This window comes from Pipra filicauda, unplaced genomic scaffold, assembly GCF_003945595.2.
Source record: "Pipra filicauda isolate LSUMZ 115617 unplaced genomic scaffold, ASM394559v2 scaffold390_size662804_pilon, whole genome shotgun sequence".
NCBI lineage: Eukaryota > Metazoa > Chordata > Aves > Passeriformes > Pipridae > Pipra > Pipra filicauda.
Window position 1 is genome coordinate 3,913 of NW_024104521.1, and position 17,794 is coordinate 21,706.

Sequence of the window (17,794 nt, forward strand, 5' to 3'; positions counted from 1 at the left end):
GCTGTGACAGGCGACACAGGCAGTGACACAAGTGCTGGCACAGCCAGCTCCCTGGAGTGACAGGCACAAGTGTCAGTCTCCCAGACAGTTGCATGGCTGCAGGACAGGAATGTGGACACTAGATCAACCTGTGCAGACAGCATGCAGGGAAGGGTGCCAGATCCACCTACCTTGGGTCCATACCCTTCTCTGGGGTACACCCCAGATCTACCTCCCCTGAGGCATCCTGGGTAGAAAAGGGTTAAGGAAGCAATGGGAGTGCATCAGGGAACCCCTAGAGCAGAGGCAAAGTCTCAGCTCAGAGACAAGGCTGCCAGGACACCTAGAAGGGTGGGAGCAGGAATGGACATCCCTATCCTGAAGCCAGCCGCGCTCCCCCCAGCATGGCCATGTTGACAGGAGGTGATTCAGTGGCTCTAATGAAGGCATCGTGACAGACAGAGGGACTGGGCCAGCTGGCAGAGAGCCCCTCACTCAACCCCAGCCTCACCAGCCCCCTCACCTTCATCATGGCACACCCATGGCTGTGCTCAGCATCCCACACACTGGCAACTCCACCCTGCACACACAGCCTTGCTCTGCCTCCACCTCCCAACTCCTGCTCCCAGGCCTTGCCAGCCCCTTCCCAGCCTAGCTCTCATGGCAGTTACACCCTGCCCAAGCCCATCCATCACGGATTAGTTATTTTCTATCAGCATTTATCTCCAGACAATCTCACTCCTGCCGTGACAGCCTGATCCCTCCAGCACCCTCCCTCCTGCTACCAGGCAGCCCTGATAAAGGGCCGCTCTATCTTATCGGGCTCCCCGGCAGTTACACATTAATGGTGCCATCTCCGGGCTCGGCTGGGGTGAGATGAACCCAGCCCACCCTCGGGCTGGCAGTAAGCATCAGTGATGCAGTGATGGCTGCTGAGCCCAGCACAGAGGGCATGGGCAGGGCAGGCAGGCTGCAGGCAAGGGTAGGTCGTGTGGCTGAGGTTCCCAGCATGGCCTCAAAGCAGATGGACCCCACCAGGACTGGGGGAACGATCCCTGCCCCCAGCCCAGGGCAAAGAGCAGCTGCTATCACTGCGTGAACTGGACTGTTTGCTCTATCACCATTAACAGAGCTGCCTTATCCGGCAGGCAGGGGCCAGCGACAGCCCAAAGCCTGTTGGCCAGGCTGGAGCATCGATCACGGGAAAGGGAGGGGATGTCCCAGATAACCCCTGCAGACAAATGGGCTTCTAATGGGGTCTTAAGTCTTGCACCCCCTGGCCCAGCCCATCTCCAAGGGAATGGGGGAATGTGGCCCTGGCAGGACTCTCACCCCACTTGGGCTGCAGCTTTGCCCACACCCTGGGCACTGGCAGAGCCTGTGTGAAAGCCCTTTGCTGGGAGGTGTAACCCCAGCAGACCTGTGCCTAGCAGACCATGGGCTGTCCAAAGTGCATGCTGACTGGGCCACCCATGAAGAATAAAAACTCCATGCCTATTGGCATCACCTTGGCATTGATGGTACACATGGCACCTGGGTACCTCAGCTCTCCCCCAGTGCTGAAGCATGAAGCCTCTGGGATGCCCTATTCCTCCATCCTCTAAACCCCAAGCATACCCAAACCCAGACCCCATGGGGCACAGGACAGAGAAGGGGCACAGGGTAATAACCAACATCCCCTGGCACCTGACAGGGCATGCCTCTGGGGTGCCAGTCGGGACGGGCAGGGGGACTGGTGTATAATGGGGGCACCTTGTGCCCACAGCACATCCCCATGGGACAGACAAGCCAGCCCTTCCAGACAGCATCACCCCAGGGACACACAGCGCCAGGGTGGGCTGAAGGGGTGCATGCAGAGAGGCTCCCTGGGAGGGTGGGAGGCATGGAGCACCATGCACCGAGGAGAGAGGGAGGGCTGGGGCAGCGGGGTGGGCAGGCTGGGGGGGGGGAGCCGGGGGCCAGCCCCGGGGGGCCCGGCAGCCAGAGCAGATTGGCTGCCGGAGAGGCCTCCAGCCTCCTTAGAAAGGGCAGCGAGCGTGGGAGGCGCTAAGGGAGCAGGCGAGGTGCCGAGACACGCTCCCGTCCCGCTCGGCAGCCACGGCCGGCAGCGGCAGGCGGGCAGCGGCGATGCCGGAGGCAGGCAGCCCCCCGGGCTCGGGAAGCACGGCGCTGCTGGCCCTGTCGCTGGCGCTGGCAGGGTCTCTGGGCGGCGGGCAGCACTACGACTACTATGGGTGGCAGCCCGAGAACCTGCCCCATGGGCGCTTCTACGGGCGGGAGCCGCAGTGCCTCGACATCCCGCCCGACATGCAGCTCTGCCGCGACGTGGGCTACAAGCGCATGCGGCTGCCCAACCTGCTGGAGCACGAGACCATGGCCGAGGCCAAGCAGCAGGCTGGCAGCTGGGTGCCCCTGCTCGCCAAGCAGTGCCACACTGACACGCAGCTCTTCCTCTGCTCCCTCTTCGCCCCCGTCTGCCTCGACCGGCCCGTCTACCCCTGCCGCTCCCTCTGTGAGGTGGTACGTGACTCCTGTGCCCCTGTCATGGAGTCCTACGGCTTCCCCTGGCCCGAGATGCTGCACTGTGGCAAGTTCCCCTCTGACCATGAGCTCTGCATTGCCGTCCAGTTTGGGAACAGCAAAGCCACTCCGCCACCAGGTAAGTGGGAAGGGTACTGTGGATGGGATGGGGATGCATGTGGAGCCCCTGCACCACCATCCCTTCACCCCTCGAAGCATAGCTCGGGACACTGGTACTGGCCAAGGACCCTCTGTCTGCAGCAGGGCACGAGTGGGTGCAGTACCAGCAGCATCAGCTGCTTTGTCTGGACACCACTCATTGCTTGAGGGAGCTGGGGACCCAGCTGCCTGCACAGAACTGCCCCAGGACAGGGGAGAACATGGGATGAGGTGGGAGCCACTGGCAGATCCACCACAGTGCTATCTATATCCTCCTTCCTCTGGGTCCCATGCCAGCAGCAAAGAGCATACTGCATCTGTGGGTCTCAGTCCCACGTTGCTGCTGCAGGTGGCTGTCCCCTCAGATAGGGGAGGGCACATCAGCCAAAGGCAGCCCAGGGTCAGGATCGGGGCTGTTACAACACCCTTCAGGCTGGGGCCACCCTCGCTGTTCCTGTGCTTCAAAGCGACAACATCTGGTGGGAGGGCATCCCCATATCCCCTCTGCTGGGGGGGATGCTGGGACACTGGCCAGAGAGGTGCTCTGTGCCCCCCCATTACCCCAGCACAGCTGCCTAGGGAGCAGAGAAGCTGCTGAGACTCTCCCAAGCAGTCCCCGAGGAGATGGTCCAGGTGACAAGTATCAGCAGCAGGAAGCTGTGACAATGACTAGTCTCTCACCACAGTGTCCAAGATCTGCACCCAGTGTGAGATGGAGCACAAGGCGGATGGCATGATGGAGCAGATGTGCTCCAGTGACTTTGGTGAGTGCTGGGGTCTGCTTCCCAGCCCCCCTGGAGAGGGGTCTGCCTCCCCCAGGTCTGACAGCCCAGGCAGGGGTTGACCAGAGGGTGGGGGTGTATGGGGACAGCCCCATGGGAGATCCCTGGCCATTCCCTTCAGACCATGCATGGATGGGTGCACCACAAGAGGAGACATTGGTGGGGGGATAGACAGAAAGGGACATGTGGGAGGGTCACTCAATAACCCCTTTCCCCTTTCCACATAGTAACTTCCCCAGAGACCCATCCCAGGGATGGGCTGCACCCTGTTCTGCACAGGTGCCTGGCCCAGACCCTCCCCTCCCCGGTGTCCCAGCAATGCCCCCCTCCCCCAACCATGCCCTTCGGCTGCCCCACACAGTGGTGAAGATGCGCATCAAGGAGATGACGGAGGAGAACGGGGAGCGGCGGCTGGTGGCTGCCCAGAAGAAGAAGGTGCTGAAGCTGGGCCCGCTCAAACGCAAGGACACCAAGAAGATGGTGCTGCACATGAGGAACGCAGGCGCCTGCCCCTGCCCCCAGCTGGACAGCCTCAGTGGCAGCTTCCTGGTGATGGGCCGCAAGGTGGGCGGCCGCCTGCTCCTCCTGGCCATCTACCCCTGGCAGAAGCACAACAAGGAGATGAAGTTTGCAGTCAAGTTCATGTTCTCCTATCCTTGCCCCCTCTACCACCCCTTGCTCTATGGGGCTGGGCAGCACTAGCACTCTACCCACCATACCCTCTCCCAGGACTCCTGCACTGGCCCAAAACCACATCCCTGGCATCTCTAGCCGCACCCCAGGATCCCAGCTCTGCTCACCTCAGCCTCTTGGCTGTGCCCCAGAACCCTGCTCCGCATCCCTAGGATTCCCAGCTGCATTTGTGGGAGCCTTGATCCACAACCAGGACCCCTGCCTCCTCCTGAGAGCCTTTTTCTGCACCCTTGGGACCCCTGTTCTGCTCCCAGGACCCCTGCCCACATCTAGGAGTTTAGGCTGAACTCAGGACCTTTGCTCTGCATGCTTGTGAGCCCTAGTCTGCACTAGAGACCCCTGGCTACTCCCAAGCTCCCTGCCCAGCTGCCTAGAGCCCCTTGTTTTCATTTAGGATCCTTGCTTGGCCCTCTTGGGACCACTTGGCTGTACCTTGGACCCCCACCCTGTATGAGTGTACCCTGCCCAGCTCCCTCATGACTTGCCCCAGATCCTCAGCCCAAGCAGTCCCTACTCCAGCCCACCAACATATCCCATGCCCTTACCTTGAGCTCACACCCCAGCCCTGGATCTCACCTTTGCACAGACCCACCCCAGCCAAGGCAGGTCCCTTCTGCCCCACTGTCCCCACAGACTGTTCCCCTCAAGACCAAGTGACCAGAACATCACAGCCCCTGCCCGGGCTCCTCACCCCTCATTCCACATGGCTCAGTGTGTGGAGGGGTGCACCTCCAAGGCCCCCAGACCAGCTCTGCTGCATCCCTCACACACAACCCTGGCATGACCCAGCCCAGGCACCCCTTGCCCATACACACGACAGTAAATTATTCCACCTCAGAGAAGTCTGTGTCCAGCTCAATGTTGTTCATGAGCAACTGCCCCTTGGGGCTCCCTCAGGGACCCCAGAAGAATGGGAGAGGGGTCCCAGTCCTGCCAACTGAATGGGGCAGCCCAAGGGAGCAGGGTCACCCCAAGCTCTGGCTCTACCCCGCTCCAGCTGCCATGCCCAGAGCCTCAGGCTGGGCAGTCCAGACAAGCCAAGGGATGAAATTCCCAGCAGTCACAGGCATGGTTGGACGCTCAGACACCCCTGCCCCTCCAAGGACCCTGGGAGGGTGTCATGATGAGCAGGGTGAGGGGACAGAGGCATCACTGCTGCTGGAGCCCCACAGCTGAGTCTGACAGTGTTTGCCAGAGAGGTTTCTCCCTCTGTCATCCCAGGGGACAAATCCGCAGGCTGGGGCCTGGCAGCACATGTGAGCAGCCTCGCACTGAGCACAGTAGGGGGAAGATCCTGGACCAGACAGCCACCAACTTTGGCCACTCCACACCCTATCACCTGAAAGCCCTGCCTGCAGCTGCCTGCCAGCCCTGCCCGGCCGCCAGACCTCCCACGCCACAACCTCCCACCTTTTCCCAAAAGACTTCTGGTGCCACCCACTTGCACCAGGCAGGACCTTCCCAGCATCACAAGGACCAGGGCAGCTCTCAGCCTAGCCCCTCTGATGGCAGGAGGGTGCTGGTCCTTAGCTTGGCTCGACTCCCCCGGCTGCCCCCCAGTCTCAGTTAGCAAGGGGGCGTCCTGCCCACCCCAGTCCTGTTTACCCAATGCACACATGTATCCACCCATCCCAACGGGTGAGGGAGGCCTGAGAGTGGACACCTGGATATTTACCCAGTGCCTGGCTGCCTGGCACTGCATCATCTCATCGCAGCTGGCCTGGCCTGGCCACAAGGGAGCCTCTCGGGACAAGAGGGAAATTGAGGCTGTGGGATGTCTGCACTCACCCTCCTCCAGGCTGGCAGGACCACTGGGCACCTGCCCTGCACTGCACTGAGGTGACCCCTTCTCCCTCTGCCCTCCTTGGCATGGTCTCAGCCCCACCAGTGAGCCTCCAGAACCCCAAATGGCACTGACATCCTGCTCCTGTCAGGGAACGTGCCAGTGCCCCTGCCCTGCAGCCAGACAGGGACACATGGCAGCCAGCCCCTGCCCCAGCCTCACACCGGGGGCAGGGAGTTACTGCCCTCCCGCCTCTCCCCAGCCACTGGGGAAAAAAATGAGGAAAAAATTCAAATATCATTAGAAGGTATGTTCAGAGAGTGAGTGCTGAGCACACCACCACAGGAATAAACATTGTCAATCGTGACATTTAACTGCAAAACTTAAAATGCATAAATAAAACCCCATCTCCCACAGCGCAAGTTTATCCGCAGTCCTCTGTATTCTGTGTCATTAGCATCTTTCCAGGGAGTGTTCAGACATACATGGCCATCATGCTCATTGCTCCAAGTGTTTTCTCTAGAAAGACAAGTAACTCCTCTGCCTCCCACGGTTGGCTGTCTGAGCTCTACAGCTCATCCTCCCCAGCCCAGTACTTAACCCACTGCAGACACATACACAAACACAACCCCACAGCTCTTGGGGTGCTACACAGCCCTCCTCACTGCCCCCAGTAACTGCTGAGCCAGTCCCCCCGCACACACAGCATAACCCAGACACCCTCATCATCAATGCCAAATCCAGTTTTCCCTCAGATTTCCATAGGAAGGGGTTTATGATCCACAGCCAAGAGGAGCTGCCCCATACAACTCCCACACTGGTGGGATGTAAAACCTGCAGCGAGGTTTGGGCTCCAGTGACTTCTCAGACTGGTGGGTGTCACAGCTTGGTGGGCACTGCCAGCCCAAGAGCGCTGGCCCCCCCAGATTCCCCGGCTGGGGGGAAGCTGCAGCTGGCTGGCAGGGACCCAGGTCGTGGCGGTTCCCAGCTGCACAGCAGCCAGGGTCACATTCCTGGAATAGCTGGGAGCTTTGCTGTTCACACAGGAAAAGGTCATCCTTGTGCACACAGGCAGCTGGTGGGACCACTGCATGGGTAGGGCAGGGGAAGGAGCAGCCACGGAAGGCAGAGGAAGCCCAGCAGCTCCTGTCAGAGCTGAGGTGTTCCCTGGCTCCAGCCCAGCAAGATCCAGCCCTGGCACAGCCAAAGGGTGGCTGCACACAGCTCTGAGCAGGGAGTAAATAAGGCTACAGCAGGACAGAAGATGGAAACTCCAGTAAAGCACAGAGAGCTGGTGGCAGAGACACACCATTTCTCCATGAGCACCTGCAGGGCCAAGGCCATAGAGGTATCAGTCACCTGGGGCTGGGACAGCTTTCACTAGGACAAGACAAGAGCCAGCTAAGGACAAGAAATTTATTGGTCATTCTCTATATGCAATTATATATTAATCTGTATTAGAAAGCAGCAGTCACTAAGTGCACAGAGCAGCACCAACTCCTGCCTCTTCTCACACTGGAGACACGGCCACACAGCCCAGCCCAAACTCACCCTCCTCTGCACTACAGCCAAATCCAGGGGTAAAAGACTAAACCTGCAGGTGGTGAGGCCAAGGAGCACAGGAGTGACCAGCAGAGTGTCAGCTGACCAGGACCAAGGACCACATCTCCTGGAGGTGCAGGTAGAGTTCTGACTTGATCCCAAAAATACAGTCATTTATAGCACAGTGCTGGGAAAGGTAGGGACAGAGCCCTGAGGTTGTTCCACCCCAACCAGGAGGTGAAGGGAAAGATGGCTCCTCCATCACTGAGCCAGGCCACAGGGCCTGGGCAAGCACATGGCAGGGTGCAGCAAGTGCCGGAGAGCACCCAGGGCTTGGAGCAGCTGCAGGGATGGGGCACAGCCATGGACAATATTCCACCACAGGGACTCGGCCTTCGCGTGGCAAGGAGAGCTGGTCAGGCCCTAGCCTGGCACTAGCAGGAGGAGCAGAGAGTGCAAGCATCCTCTGTCTGGGGAATGCCACACTGGGATCCAAACAGTCCAGGTTCCTGGTGGCAAGGGTGCCTGCCCGCTGTCCCAGGTGTCAGGCAGTGCAGGCCACAAGAGCTGGGTCTGTTTCATCACTTGATGAGCACCTGGTTGCACAGAGCACACACAAACACCGTCTCCCTCTGAGCCTCTGGGGCTGGAAAGGAAAGCAGGCGTCAGAGATGCTCCCCCTTTCCCACCATAGGCTAGGGACCCCAGCCACAGAGCTGCTCGGAGAGCTGCAAACCCATTGCTGCTCTGTCCTGAGCCAGGCTGCACTGGGCAGGTCCTGTCTACCCTCCCCACCAGGGCTGGGGCAAATCCTGGGGCAGACAGCACAGGTGGAAGCAGGAGCTCTGCCCTCCTCCACCTTTCCACTTACCCGTGGCTCCCATCACAGCCTTGGGGACTTTGAAGGAACAACACCTGGAGCAGAAGCTGTTCCCACAGTTACTGCAGCTCCTCTGTGGAGAGAGATGGAGGTAAGTCCCAGGTGTATATCGGACTAACTCAGGAATAAGGGAAGGGCGCCACAAGTCTGCAGAAGGGGAGGCAGCAGGAAGACAGCAATGTGAGCCTGGAGGGGACAGGAGATATATCCTTCCCAGAACTGCCCAGGGACTGTGTGCCAAGTGTCACACATAGGGGCTCAGATAAGGCAACAGGGTGGCGTTTGTTTCTGTCGTTCCCACAAGCAGACCCATGCTCTGCTTCACCAGAAATCTCTCAGGCCACAAGTCATGGACTAAACCAGGACACAGAGCTACAACAGCACATGTGGGTTTGGTCTGAGTCAGCTTCCAAAGGAGTAAAGGGACAAATGCTCCACAGTGCAAGGGATTCCTGGCACCATTAAGCACATGGCAACACCCAGCACTTAGCTGAGGTCATCTGGGCTGAGACCAAGGCCAGACACCTGAGCTGCTGGAGAAAGCCAGGGCAAGCCAGACATGGGCAACACCTCTGCCCCAGGTGCACCCAGCAAGCTGGGGTAGAAGCCAAAGACTCACCCTCTTCTTGAGCACAGAGAAGGTGGCTGCACAGCCCGTGCAGCTCCCTGAAAGAAAGAGAGCAGAGGTCAGACAGGGCTCTGATGCCTGGAGCTGTGAGTGGTAGAGGAACACCCAGAGCTGTTGTAAAGGTTCCGCTTGGAGATGACGTTCCTGCACCTTCCCATCCTTGCCTTTCCTAGGTAGGGTTGGGAACATACTCCCCATAGAGAGGGGAAGGTCACTGGAGGTGTCAGCACAGCCCTGGCAGGTACTGCACCACTCTGTCCACTTCAAGTCTCATGGTCACCACTGCAAGCAGCACAGATCCCTCTGCTGAGCTCCCCCAAGAAGCACCTGCTCCCAAACTTACCGAAGTTATTGCTGGGGTAGCGCTTGCGCAGGCGCTCGGTCAGACGTGACACCTTGCTGCGGATCACTTCGTTTTTGCTCATAAAACCATTGTCCGGGAGGCTGAGGTCAAAATCGGTTGAGCACTGAGAGCTCTCGTCATCCTCCTGCAGAGAGCAGAGCAGTGGCTGGGGCCATGCCGAGGGCTGCAGGGCAGCCCACCCCAGAGACGGGTACCCAACAAGCAGGATGCTCCACCTGGCATCACCACAAGCCACTGGCAAACCAAGAAAAGGTTGCCAGCCCCAGTGGGAGGAGATGTTCCTCTTGCACGCCTTGGCATGGCAGTACTCACCATGACCAGCAGCTGGTTCTCCTTCTCCCGCAGCATGGGAAGAGATGAGGGTGAGCATAGACGGAGTCAGAGGCACCCAGCCCCACAGCCACCCTCTCTGAGCACCCAGCTTGCCCACCAAGGCCCTTTCCCACCTCAGCTGCCCTTCAGGCACAGCCCACCTCCCACCAGGCTCAAACCTCAATAGCATCTTTGAACTCTTCATCAGGCTCTGCCTCCTCTGCCTCCTCCACGCTGCCAGGGGTAAGGTCCTGCAAGAGATTCACATAGCTAGTCCAGCTGTTCTCCTGCCTCTGTTCAAAGGTGGACCCACATTCCTGCAGGAGGTTCCAGGACAATGGACCAGGCCTTGGGCAGCCCTATGAGACGACACGAGTCCCTGAAGGTGAGATGAGGCCCCGTCTCCCCAGACCACATCCTAACGCGTGGCAAAAGGACTTGAGCCAAGCCCCCAGGGCAGTAGAACAGCCTCCCAATAACTCAAGAGTAGTTCACAGGCTTCCAGCAGAGCTGGCAGCTCAAACAAGTTTGTGGGTAGAGGGACACAGGCACGGTCAGCCCCAAGGGGCTGACTCTGCAACTCCCACGGCCCAGCTGCCAGCCCTGTCCCTATCTCACCTCTGCGCTGGTGGGTGTGGGGGTCCGATCTGGGGCAGCAGCTGCTGGCAGGGGTTCAGCAGGCTCTGGAGCGCTCTCGAGGGGCTTGGTGCCCACGCACTGCTCAATCGAGGCCTTGAGCTCCATTATCACTGGTAAGGGGAGAAAGCAGCTGGAGTAGGCTGGCACTTCCCTTCTCCCAGCCCCACCACACAAAAGTCGTCTCCAAGAGTTGATCTCCAGGGCCCAAGGTGGGACATTGGCACATACAACCTTGACCCCTCAGGTACTCCGAGCCCCTCTTTGCTCACACATCAAAGTTAGGGCAGTAAGGAACCCCTCCAACACCTGCCCCAGCTCAGGATAGGGAACAGGAGGGGCCTTAGTTACAGCTCAGACACATCCAATGCTCCTCCAGCATGTGCCACAGAACAGGGAGTGCCTCCAGCTCCTCTCTCTTCCAATGGCATGTTTTCAGACCTGTGTCATACATTGCCACAGGCACTGAACACGTTTCAAGTCCTGAAGAGCAGGGGCAGGGACTGAGAGGGGTGGTGATGTTCATGCACAGGCTGCATTAGCAGGCCATGGTTTGCCACAGTGCAGAGAAGAGAACAGCACTCAGGCTGGGACACACATCAGGAGAGAATCTCACCTCCAACAGCTAAGCCCTGGGACCACACCACCCACCCTGGGCTGTTGAGCACCATCACAGGGCACTGTTGCCCTTGGGAGGGGGGTTCAAGCAGAGCCTGACACTGTGCGCATGGGAGGGTGCTGGGAGAGGCCCAGGGCAGGATCCCTGGCCTCAGAGGGCCTTTCCCCAAACCATCCCACACAGGACACTTCCAGAGAGTTCTCATACCTTGGTAGAACTGGGTGTTGCCCAGGAACAGGGTGCTGTTGACGATGGCCAGGACCCAGCAGAGGGGCAGTAGGTAAAGGACACAAACAGTGCCCAGCAGTGCCCCATAAAACCTACAAAAAACAGCAGGATACTGCGGTCAAGTTGAAGCAACTCACACCACAGCATAAAACCCCTTCCTTCATCTGGTGTTCCACTTGCTCTCTCCAAGTACCAAACACATCAAATACAGCTCCGGAGGCCCCCTCTCCCCACCAAGCCCACCACAGGGTGTCTGACCCAGTACTACTCACTGGGAAGAGACAGTGGGGTTCTCCCAGTACAGCACACGGTACACGGCCTCACAGCTGCAACACATCCCGCTCAGAAACCCCTCCAGCTGGATCAGGCTGTGAATAAGACCTCAGAGTCACAAAAAAGCCTCACAAACACACACTCTGACTCCCCCCCACGGGTTACAGTGGCCAGCCTGGCACAAACCCAGACTCTCTGCAGAACCCCAGAGAAGCCTTCTCGGCTGCAGAGGTCCCCACAGCCCCAGAGCTGGGGCGGCCCCAGGGACTCACAAGCTCTTGACCTGGGCGATGGCCTCCTGCCGGGAGAGCTGCACCTTGCGCAGGTCCTCCCTGCGGATGCTGTGGTACCTCCTGCGCACCAGCTCCGGCTCCGAGGGCCGGGCCCGGCACGACTCCTGCAGGTAGCCCAGCAGGGCCGGCACCGCGACCAGCAGGGCGAGCATCGAGTACCAGGCGGCTGGAAGAGGTGGGACAGCGTCAGCCCGGGGGGTCCGGGGAGGGGACCGGCCTCGACCCCCGACACGCACCTTGTCCGAGGGTGAGCAGGAGGAAGTTGAGGCCGAGGCAGACCAGGAGGGAGCACACGGGCCGCTGCCACCTGCCGAGACAGGGGGAGGCGAGGGACGTGAGGCCCCGGGGACGATCTCGGTACGGGTCCCAGCCCATCCCATACCTACCTCAGGAGGGAGCGGACGCCCTCGGCCGCGTCCCGCAGCGGCTCCAGGTACAGCTCCAGTCGCCGGTAGCTCCGCACCAGCTCCAGCAGGTCGAAAGCGGCGGCGGCCTTGGGCGGCGACGGCTCTGGTGGGGCCTCACCGCCGCCCGCCACCCCTTCGGAGCCTCCCGCCGCCCCGTCCCGCTCCACCGCCTGCATGACGGCACCGGGGCCGCACCGGGACGGGGCCGCACCGGCACCGCCGCCCTCGGCCCTCGGCCGCTGCCGTGACGCGGCGGGCGCGCCGCGAGCGCAGCCAATCGGAGAGCCGGACCAGGGCGCGGCGCCGCGCGCAGCCAATCAGAGGGCCGAGCCGGGGCGCGGCGCACAGGCCCCGCCTCCGCGGGGCGGAGCGGGCGGCGCCGGAAGCGGCGGCGTCTCCTCTGGTGCCCGGTGCCGCCCGGCCCTGCCCGTGGCGCTCCGTGGGTCCTGCGTGTGGATGGGTCTGGTCTAGACACGAGGCTCGGCCCAGACCCACGGTTAATCAGCGTCCTGGCCCTGTCTCGGTTCGCCTCTGCTCTGGTGTAGCGCTCAGTCACAGCCCGGATCCTGTCCGAGTCCGGGGCTGAGCACGATCCGTTTCAGTCCTGGTCCAAGTCTCAGTCCCAGACTGGGTCTTGGCATGGCTTGCACCTAGCCGTGTAGGGCACAGCGGGTTTGTCCCCGTGAGCCCATTGCTGTGGCACCTCTCCCCGGGGAGAGACCAGGGCGCAGCCCCACACGCGTGGGCCCTGCGAGGGAGCGACAGGTTCCCTCCAGGCCCGTAACCGTGGCTGGCAGCTCACCTGCTGCCCCTTCGTGCCCCCGCAGCAGCCCAGCCCTGGGTGCACGGGCACTGCCCTGCACAGCAGCTCCCCATCTCCCTGGGCACCACGAGCTGTCCTGACAGGTGCTTGCAGTAGAGCAGGGCTGCTGGCTCCCAGGGATGCTCTGGGGATCCTGGGTTTCCTCCGATGCCAAAAGGTAGGGATCTCATAATACTCCATGCAACCTTGTTTTACCCCTGTGCTGACTCCTGGGCAATGAGGGCTCAACAATGCTGTCGGCTGTCCACAGCCTCTGCTGAACAGGGGAGGCTCAACCCCATCCCAAGAGTGCATCACAGGGCTGGAGCCAGTCCTGGGAGATGCCAGCTGCCCCTAGGCGGTCCCTGACCCTCCGGTCCCTGATCCTCTGGGGGCCCAACAGCGTGGGCATGACTGCCTAGCAGTATCCTGGCCCAAGGACAGAGGGCTCTTTCAGCCCTGAGTGACAAAGCCCATAGGAATGCAGCTCCATCCTGTCCTCAGTGCATTCCTGCAACCACATAGCCCTGGGGACTCAGTCTCCCTCTGCTCCGCCAGGCACTGAGAGGTGCCAGTGGAGCCTGCCTGTGACCCCAGAGCACCCCAGGACATTGTGACCACGGCCAGGGGCTCCAAGCAGAGAGGCCCCAGGAGAAAGGGCTACAAGACTACAGAGCTGGGAGTGATCCCAGCTCAGACCTCGTACTCAGCAGGTTCCAGCCCCAGCACAAAGCCCCAGACACCCAGTGAGCGCCAACATTGCTTTATTTGGAATGTGAATCCACGGGCACCAGAGAGGAGGCTGTAGGGGGACAGAGCCAGCATGACAGACAGGGCTGCAGAAAGCCAGAGAAAGGCACTTGTGCTGGCAGAAGCACAGAGGGCATTTTGGGCAGCCTGGGCCAGGGACTGCACCAGAACAGGCGGAGGCAGGTGATGTCAGGGACCAGCCCTGACAGGGCAGGGATGGCACATCCCACCCAGTGAAGAGACAATGGCCCAGGGGTTGGCAGGGCCCCTGAGCACAACGGATATCTGCTGGGACAGCACCTCATGATGGAAGCGGGGACCCAGTACCAACCCCGAGCCCCTTCAAGCCCCAGGAGGATCACAGCTGCTGCTCTCCACCCCAAAAAAGGCACCAGGGAACCCCAAGCAACAGCCAGACCCTGTGGCCAGCTGCTGGGGACACCCACCCCACTGATCTGAGCCCATACAGAGACTGGGGCAGACCCTCCCTCGCACCAAGACCAAAGGAGAGGATCTGCCTCCAGGCAGGGCAAGGAGGGCTTGTGGCAGGGCAGCCCTGGTGTGGTGCTCCTCCAAAAATTCTGTCTCTGGCTGCTTATTTCTCCAGTTGGCCCTACATGGCCTCCTCAGGGCTTGGTCCTTGGTGGATTGTGGAGGCTGATCCAAGGCTGGGCTGGCTCCAGTGGCAGTGTTCTCTTCTCCTGTTCTCCAAGACAGGCTGTCCCCCCACAATGCCCGGTCCCAGTTCCCCCATGGCCAGAGTGCCAGCAGCAGCCCAGCACTGCCATGCTGCCATGCTCACCCTTCTACCTTGCCACAGTCTCCAGGCGCTGCCTGGTCCCAAGATGAAGTCGGAGAGTCCAGAGATCAGAATCTTCTGGGATGATAAACCAAGTGCAGCAGAGCCAGGCAGGGCTGCAGGCCAGCCTCCAGAAACATCAGCGAGGCTGTGCCTGTCCCTTTTGGAGCAGCCTGGCCCCAGTCTGCTTCAGTGGCTCTGGGTGGCTCAGAGCCACAAACCTCTCTGCAGAACAGCAGGAGAATGACCCCAAGACTGGCCCCTTCAACCCCCAGGGGCACCTGGTCCCATCCTGGGGCTGTACAAACTCCAAGGTTGGAGGAATTTACCCCCGCCCAGGGTAAGACCCCACTCGTCCTTCCCCTTGTCCTGCAGTGATGGAGGCCTTGCTGCCCTGCTCAGACCCCAGACTGGACCTGGGTTGTGTCCGGGGGCCTGGGGTGACGCTGGGTCTGGTTGTGTGGTACCCGGGTGTCTCCACACTCCCAGAGTGCAGGGCAGGGAGGGGCTGAGCCCCGCGGGGATCCGATAAGATGAAGGATGTTTTCAGGCCAGACAGAAGGAGGGGCCCGGGCTGGGGAAGCCGAGTTCGGAGCCTCTGTTAGGGAATTGCGGAGGCGCCACGCAGCTGGAATGGCGAGAAGGGGCTGCCAGTGGGTTGAGGTGGTTTTTATGCCCACCCAACCCCACTAGGCACCACTGCCCCCTTCTCAGCTCTCCCAGGCCAGTTCCCCTCCACCCTGGGGAGAGGTCAGCACCCACCTGAGCATGCAGCGTCTGCAAGGTCGGGAGCAGGGGAGTTTGGCAGAGGTCCTGGAGGGGCTCCCAAAAATTGATATCCCTCTTAGGGGCTCTCCACTTGGGTCCTTCCTTGGGTTCAGAGGTGGGAGAAGGGCCTGTACAGTGGCTGGGTGTCCATGATGTCTCGGTGCGTTGCAGGGAAAGGTGTGCTTGGGGAAGGCCTCTGTCTGTCCATCCATCTGTGCAGGGGTCTCTGGAGGAGTTGCAGTGCAGTCAGCTAGGAGGGGATGGGGCAGCAGGGTCACTTTGTCCCAGAGAGGGGCTGTGCTCTGTCCATGAGCGAGAAGAAGGGGAGCCAAGTGGCTCAAGGTCTCAGATGATGTCACGCTGGTCCCGGCAACGCCGTGACAGGCAGTAGAGCCCGGAGAAGAGATACAGGCAGGCAGTGATGCCCCCGCAGACAGAGGCACTCAGGTAGGCACCGTAGAGGCAGTGCTGGCTGTAGCCTGGAAGGTTGCAATAGCTTCTCTGACCGGCCTTGTGGCCCATGATGCCAGTGGCAGCTGCATAAAGCCCCACACCCAGCGCCAGGTCGTGCACCAGGTTGGTGAGGAGCCAGCGGGAGCCCAGCCAGGGCACCAGCTCCCAGCGCCCCAGCAGGCTCAGCCCGAAAAGGGCCAGGGTGAGGAGCCAGACCAGGACGGCGGCGAAGAGGGCGAAGTGGGCCGCCCCCTCGTACTTGTTAGCCGCCACCGTCACCCAGAAGGCAGCGCCCAGCGCCAGTTGACCCAGGCGCAGCAAGCCCAGCGGGCTCCTCAGGTAGGCGCGGTGGAGGCTGAGCGAGCCGCGGGCCGGCGGCCCCGGGGGCGGCGGCACTGACGGGGGAGCCGTGCGAGCCATGGCGCGGCCCTGACTGCTCCGGCGCGGCTCGGGCGGGACTCAGGGCCCCGGCAGCGACTTCCTTCCCCGGCCGCTGCCAAACATCTGGCACTTTTACGGTCCTCCCCGCGCGGGGCCTCTCTCCTCTCCTCCCCGCCCCGCCTCCGCCTCCCGCCTGACACCCGAGGGCCGCCGCGGATGCCGCCGTCAGGCACGAACCGCCGTGCCCCTTCCGTCCCGCCGCCGCCGAGGGAGCCCCTCCGCAGGGCGCGAGAGGCGGCGGCCAGTGTCGGCAGCGAGTCCCGGGGACAACGCACAGGGACGCTGCGCGGCGGCCGGCGGGGGGCGCGCTCAGGGGTTCCCCCCCTACGTCACTCGGGATTCCCCTTGGAGTGACGCGCGCCGTGGCTCCGCCCAGGGGCGAGGGCTCGCCCGCTGCCCGTGACGTCACCTGCGCCACGTGGCCCCCTCCGACAGGCGGTGCGGCCGCGCCCCTCGGCGCCGATTGGCCCTGGTAGCTGGGGGGCGGGCGGGGATTGGCCGCGGGGCGGGCGCGGGGCGGGTGCGGGGCGGTGGGGGGGGGGGGTGGGGGCGTCGGGGGGGCGCGGTAGGCCGCGGGGCGGGCGCGGGGCGGGTGCGGGGCGGGCGCGGGGCGGGCGTGAATGAGCGGCGCGCGGGGCAGTGGCGGGACCCCGGCGCGGTGGCGCGAAGCGAGTCCGGGAGCGCAGCGAGTGCTGGGCGGACCCGCCACCGCCAGGTCTGTGCGAGGGGCCGTCGGGCGCGGGGCGGCGGCGGAGCGAAAGTGGGTCACAGCGGGGCCCAGCGCCCTAGGGCAGGGCGGGACCGGACTTGCGTGCGCCAGCTCAAGCCGGGGCGCCTCCCGCGTTCCTGGGCGGCCCCGCCCGCGCGGCTGGACTCCTGCCCAGCGCCCTTCCCCACCGCCCGCCCTTCCTCACCGGGCATCCGCGCAGGATCCCCGGGGAGGCGGGCCGGGCCGAGCGGCGAGAGCGAAGCCTGACACCGTCTCTTCGGTGCCTGCAGCGGCCGGGGCCATGGGCACGCCGGCCTCTGTGGCGAGCGACCCTCCGGGGCGGGCGGCGCCAGCAGCCCGCGGCCGTAAGCGGGCCTCGGCCAACATCTTCCAGGGCGTGGGACTGCTGGAGCTGCGGAGCCTGTTCCAGAGCGGCGGAGCCGAGCGGCCGGAGGAGCGTGCCCGCCTCGTCTGGCGGTATGCGGGCCAGCGGCGCATGGCGCGGGCCCTGCGGCGGCTCCGGCGGCGGCGAACGGCCCGGCCCGGCGGCGGGATGGCGGCGCTGCGGCGCTTCGGCCACCTGCGGTAGGTGTGGGCCGGGGCAGCGGGGAAACCGGGGGAAGCCCGGCCGGACCACGCCCCTAACACAGGTTTCTTCCCTGTAGGATCGCGGAGAAGGAGCTGGAGAGCGACTGCAGGGCCCAGACAGGCTTGGGGTCCGTGTAAGCAGCGCTGAGCGGCCGGGGCAGTGGAGGGCGGCTGCTGGAGAGCGGGTGTCAGCACTGCCGGGCTCTCCGAGGACACTAAGTGTATTGGGCAGGGTGCAATGAATGGTTAATAAAGGGTGGATAGTGGTGGCTGTGAGGCTCTGGCTGTGTCCTGCCCATCCTGGCCTTCCCTCAGGGTGGCAGGACTGGGGTCCAGGCCACTGTACTGCACGCAGTGCAATGGGAACAGCCTCACAGAACGGGTCA

The 17,794-nt window shown here is 62.4% G+C and overlaps 4 protein-coding genes across 7 annotated transcripts; 2 read left to right on the plus strand and 2 right to left on the minus strand.

Moving 5' to 3' along the window:
- The first annotated feature begins 2,064 nt into the window (after nt 1–2,064).
- Nucleotides 2,065–4,972, plus strand: LOC113988125 (secreted frizzled-related protein 5-like). Its single transcript, XM_027721398.2, has 3 exons — nt 2,065–2,638; nt 3,345–3,422; nt 3,802–4,972. The coding sequence occupies exons 1-3, from the start codon at nt 2,107–2,109 to the stop codon at nt 4,140–4,142; spliced, it is 951 nt and encodes a 316-aa protein (XP_027577199.1). The 5' UTR covers nt 2,065–2,106; the 3' UTR covers nt 4,143–4,972.
- Nucleotides 4,973–7,318: 2,346 nt separating this feature from the next.
- ZFYVE27 (zinc finger FYVE-type containing 27) lies at nt 7,319–12,341 on the minus strand. 4 transcript variants are annotated; one of them, XM_039385044.1, is made up of 12 exons: nt 12,078–12,340; nt 11,928–11,998; nt 11,671–11,857; nt 11,398–11,493; nt 11,105–11,217; nt 10,261–10,391; nt 9,822–9,893; nt 9,643–9,663; nt 9,310–9,454; nt 8,958–9,004; nt 8,330–8,411; nt 7,319–8,054 (listed from the first exon to the last, which is right to left on the minus strand). In XM_039385044.1, the coding sequence occupies exons 1-12, from the start codon at nt 12,272–12,274 to the stop codon at nt 7,882–7,884; spliced, it is 1,335 nt and encodes a 444-aa protein (XP_039240978.1). In that variant the 5' UTR covers nt 12,275–12,340; the 3' UTR covers nt 7,319–7,881. The 4 variants fall into 4 exon arrangements, with proteins under 4 accessions (XP_039240978.1, XP_027577636.1, XP_039240979.1 ...); XM_027721835.2 differs by having other exon boundaries at nt 7,319–8,104; nt 12,078–12,339; XM_039385045.1 differs by lacking the exon at nt 9,643–9,663 and having other exon boundaries at nt 12,078–12,341.
- A 1,306-nt stretch (nt 12,342–13,647) lies between these two features.
- Nucleotides 13,648–16,631, minus strand: MARVELD1 (MARVEL domain containing 1). The gene is made up of 2 exons (XM_027721846.2): nt 15,212–16,631; nt 13,648–15,077 (listed from the first exon to the last, which is right to left on the minus strand). The coding sequence occupies exon 1, from the start codon at nt 16,088–16,090 to the stop codon at nt 15,563–15,565; it is 528 nt and encodes a 175-aa protein (XP_027577647.1). The 5' UTR covers nt 16,091–16,631; the 3' UTR covers nt 13,648–15,077; nt 15,212–15,562.
- Nucleotides 16,632–16,746: 115 nt separating this feature from the next.
- Nucleotides 16,747–17,674, plus strand: AVPI1 (arginine vasopressin induced 1). The gene is made up of 3 exons (XM_039385047.1): nt 16,747–16,826; nt 17,111–17,405; nt 17,486–17,674. The coding sequence occupies exons 2-3, from the start codon at nt 17,122–17,124 to the stop codon at nt 17,544–17,546; spliced, it is 345 nt and encodes a 114-aa protein (XP_039240981.1). The 5' UTR covers nt 16,747–16,826; nt 17,111–17,121; the 3' UTR covers nt 17,547–17,674.
- Nucleotides 17,675–17,794: the final 120 nt, after the last annotated feature.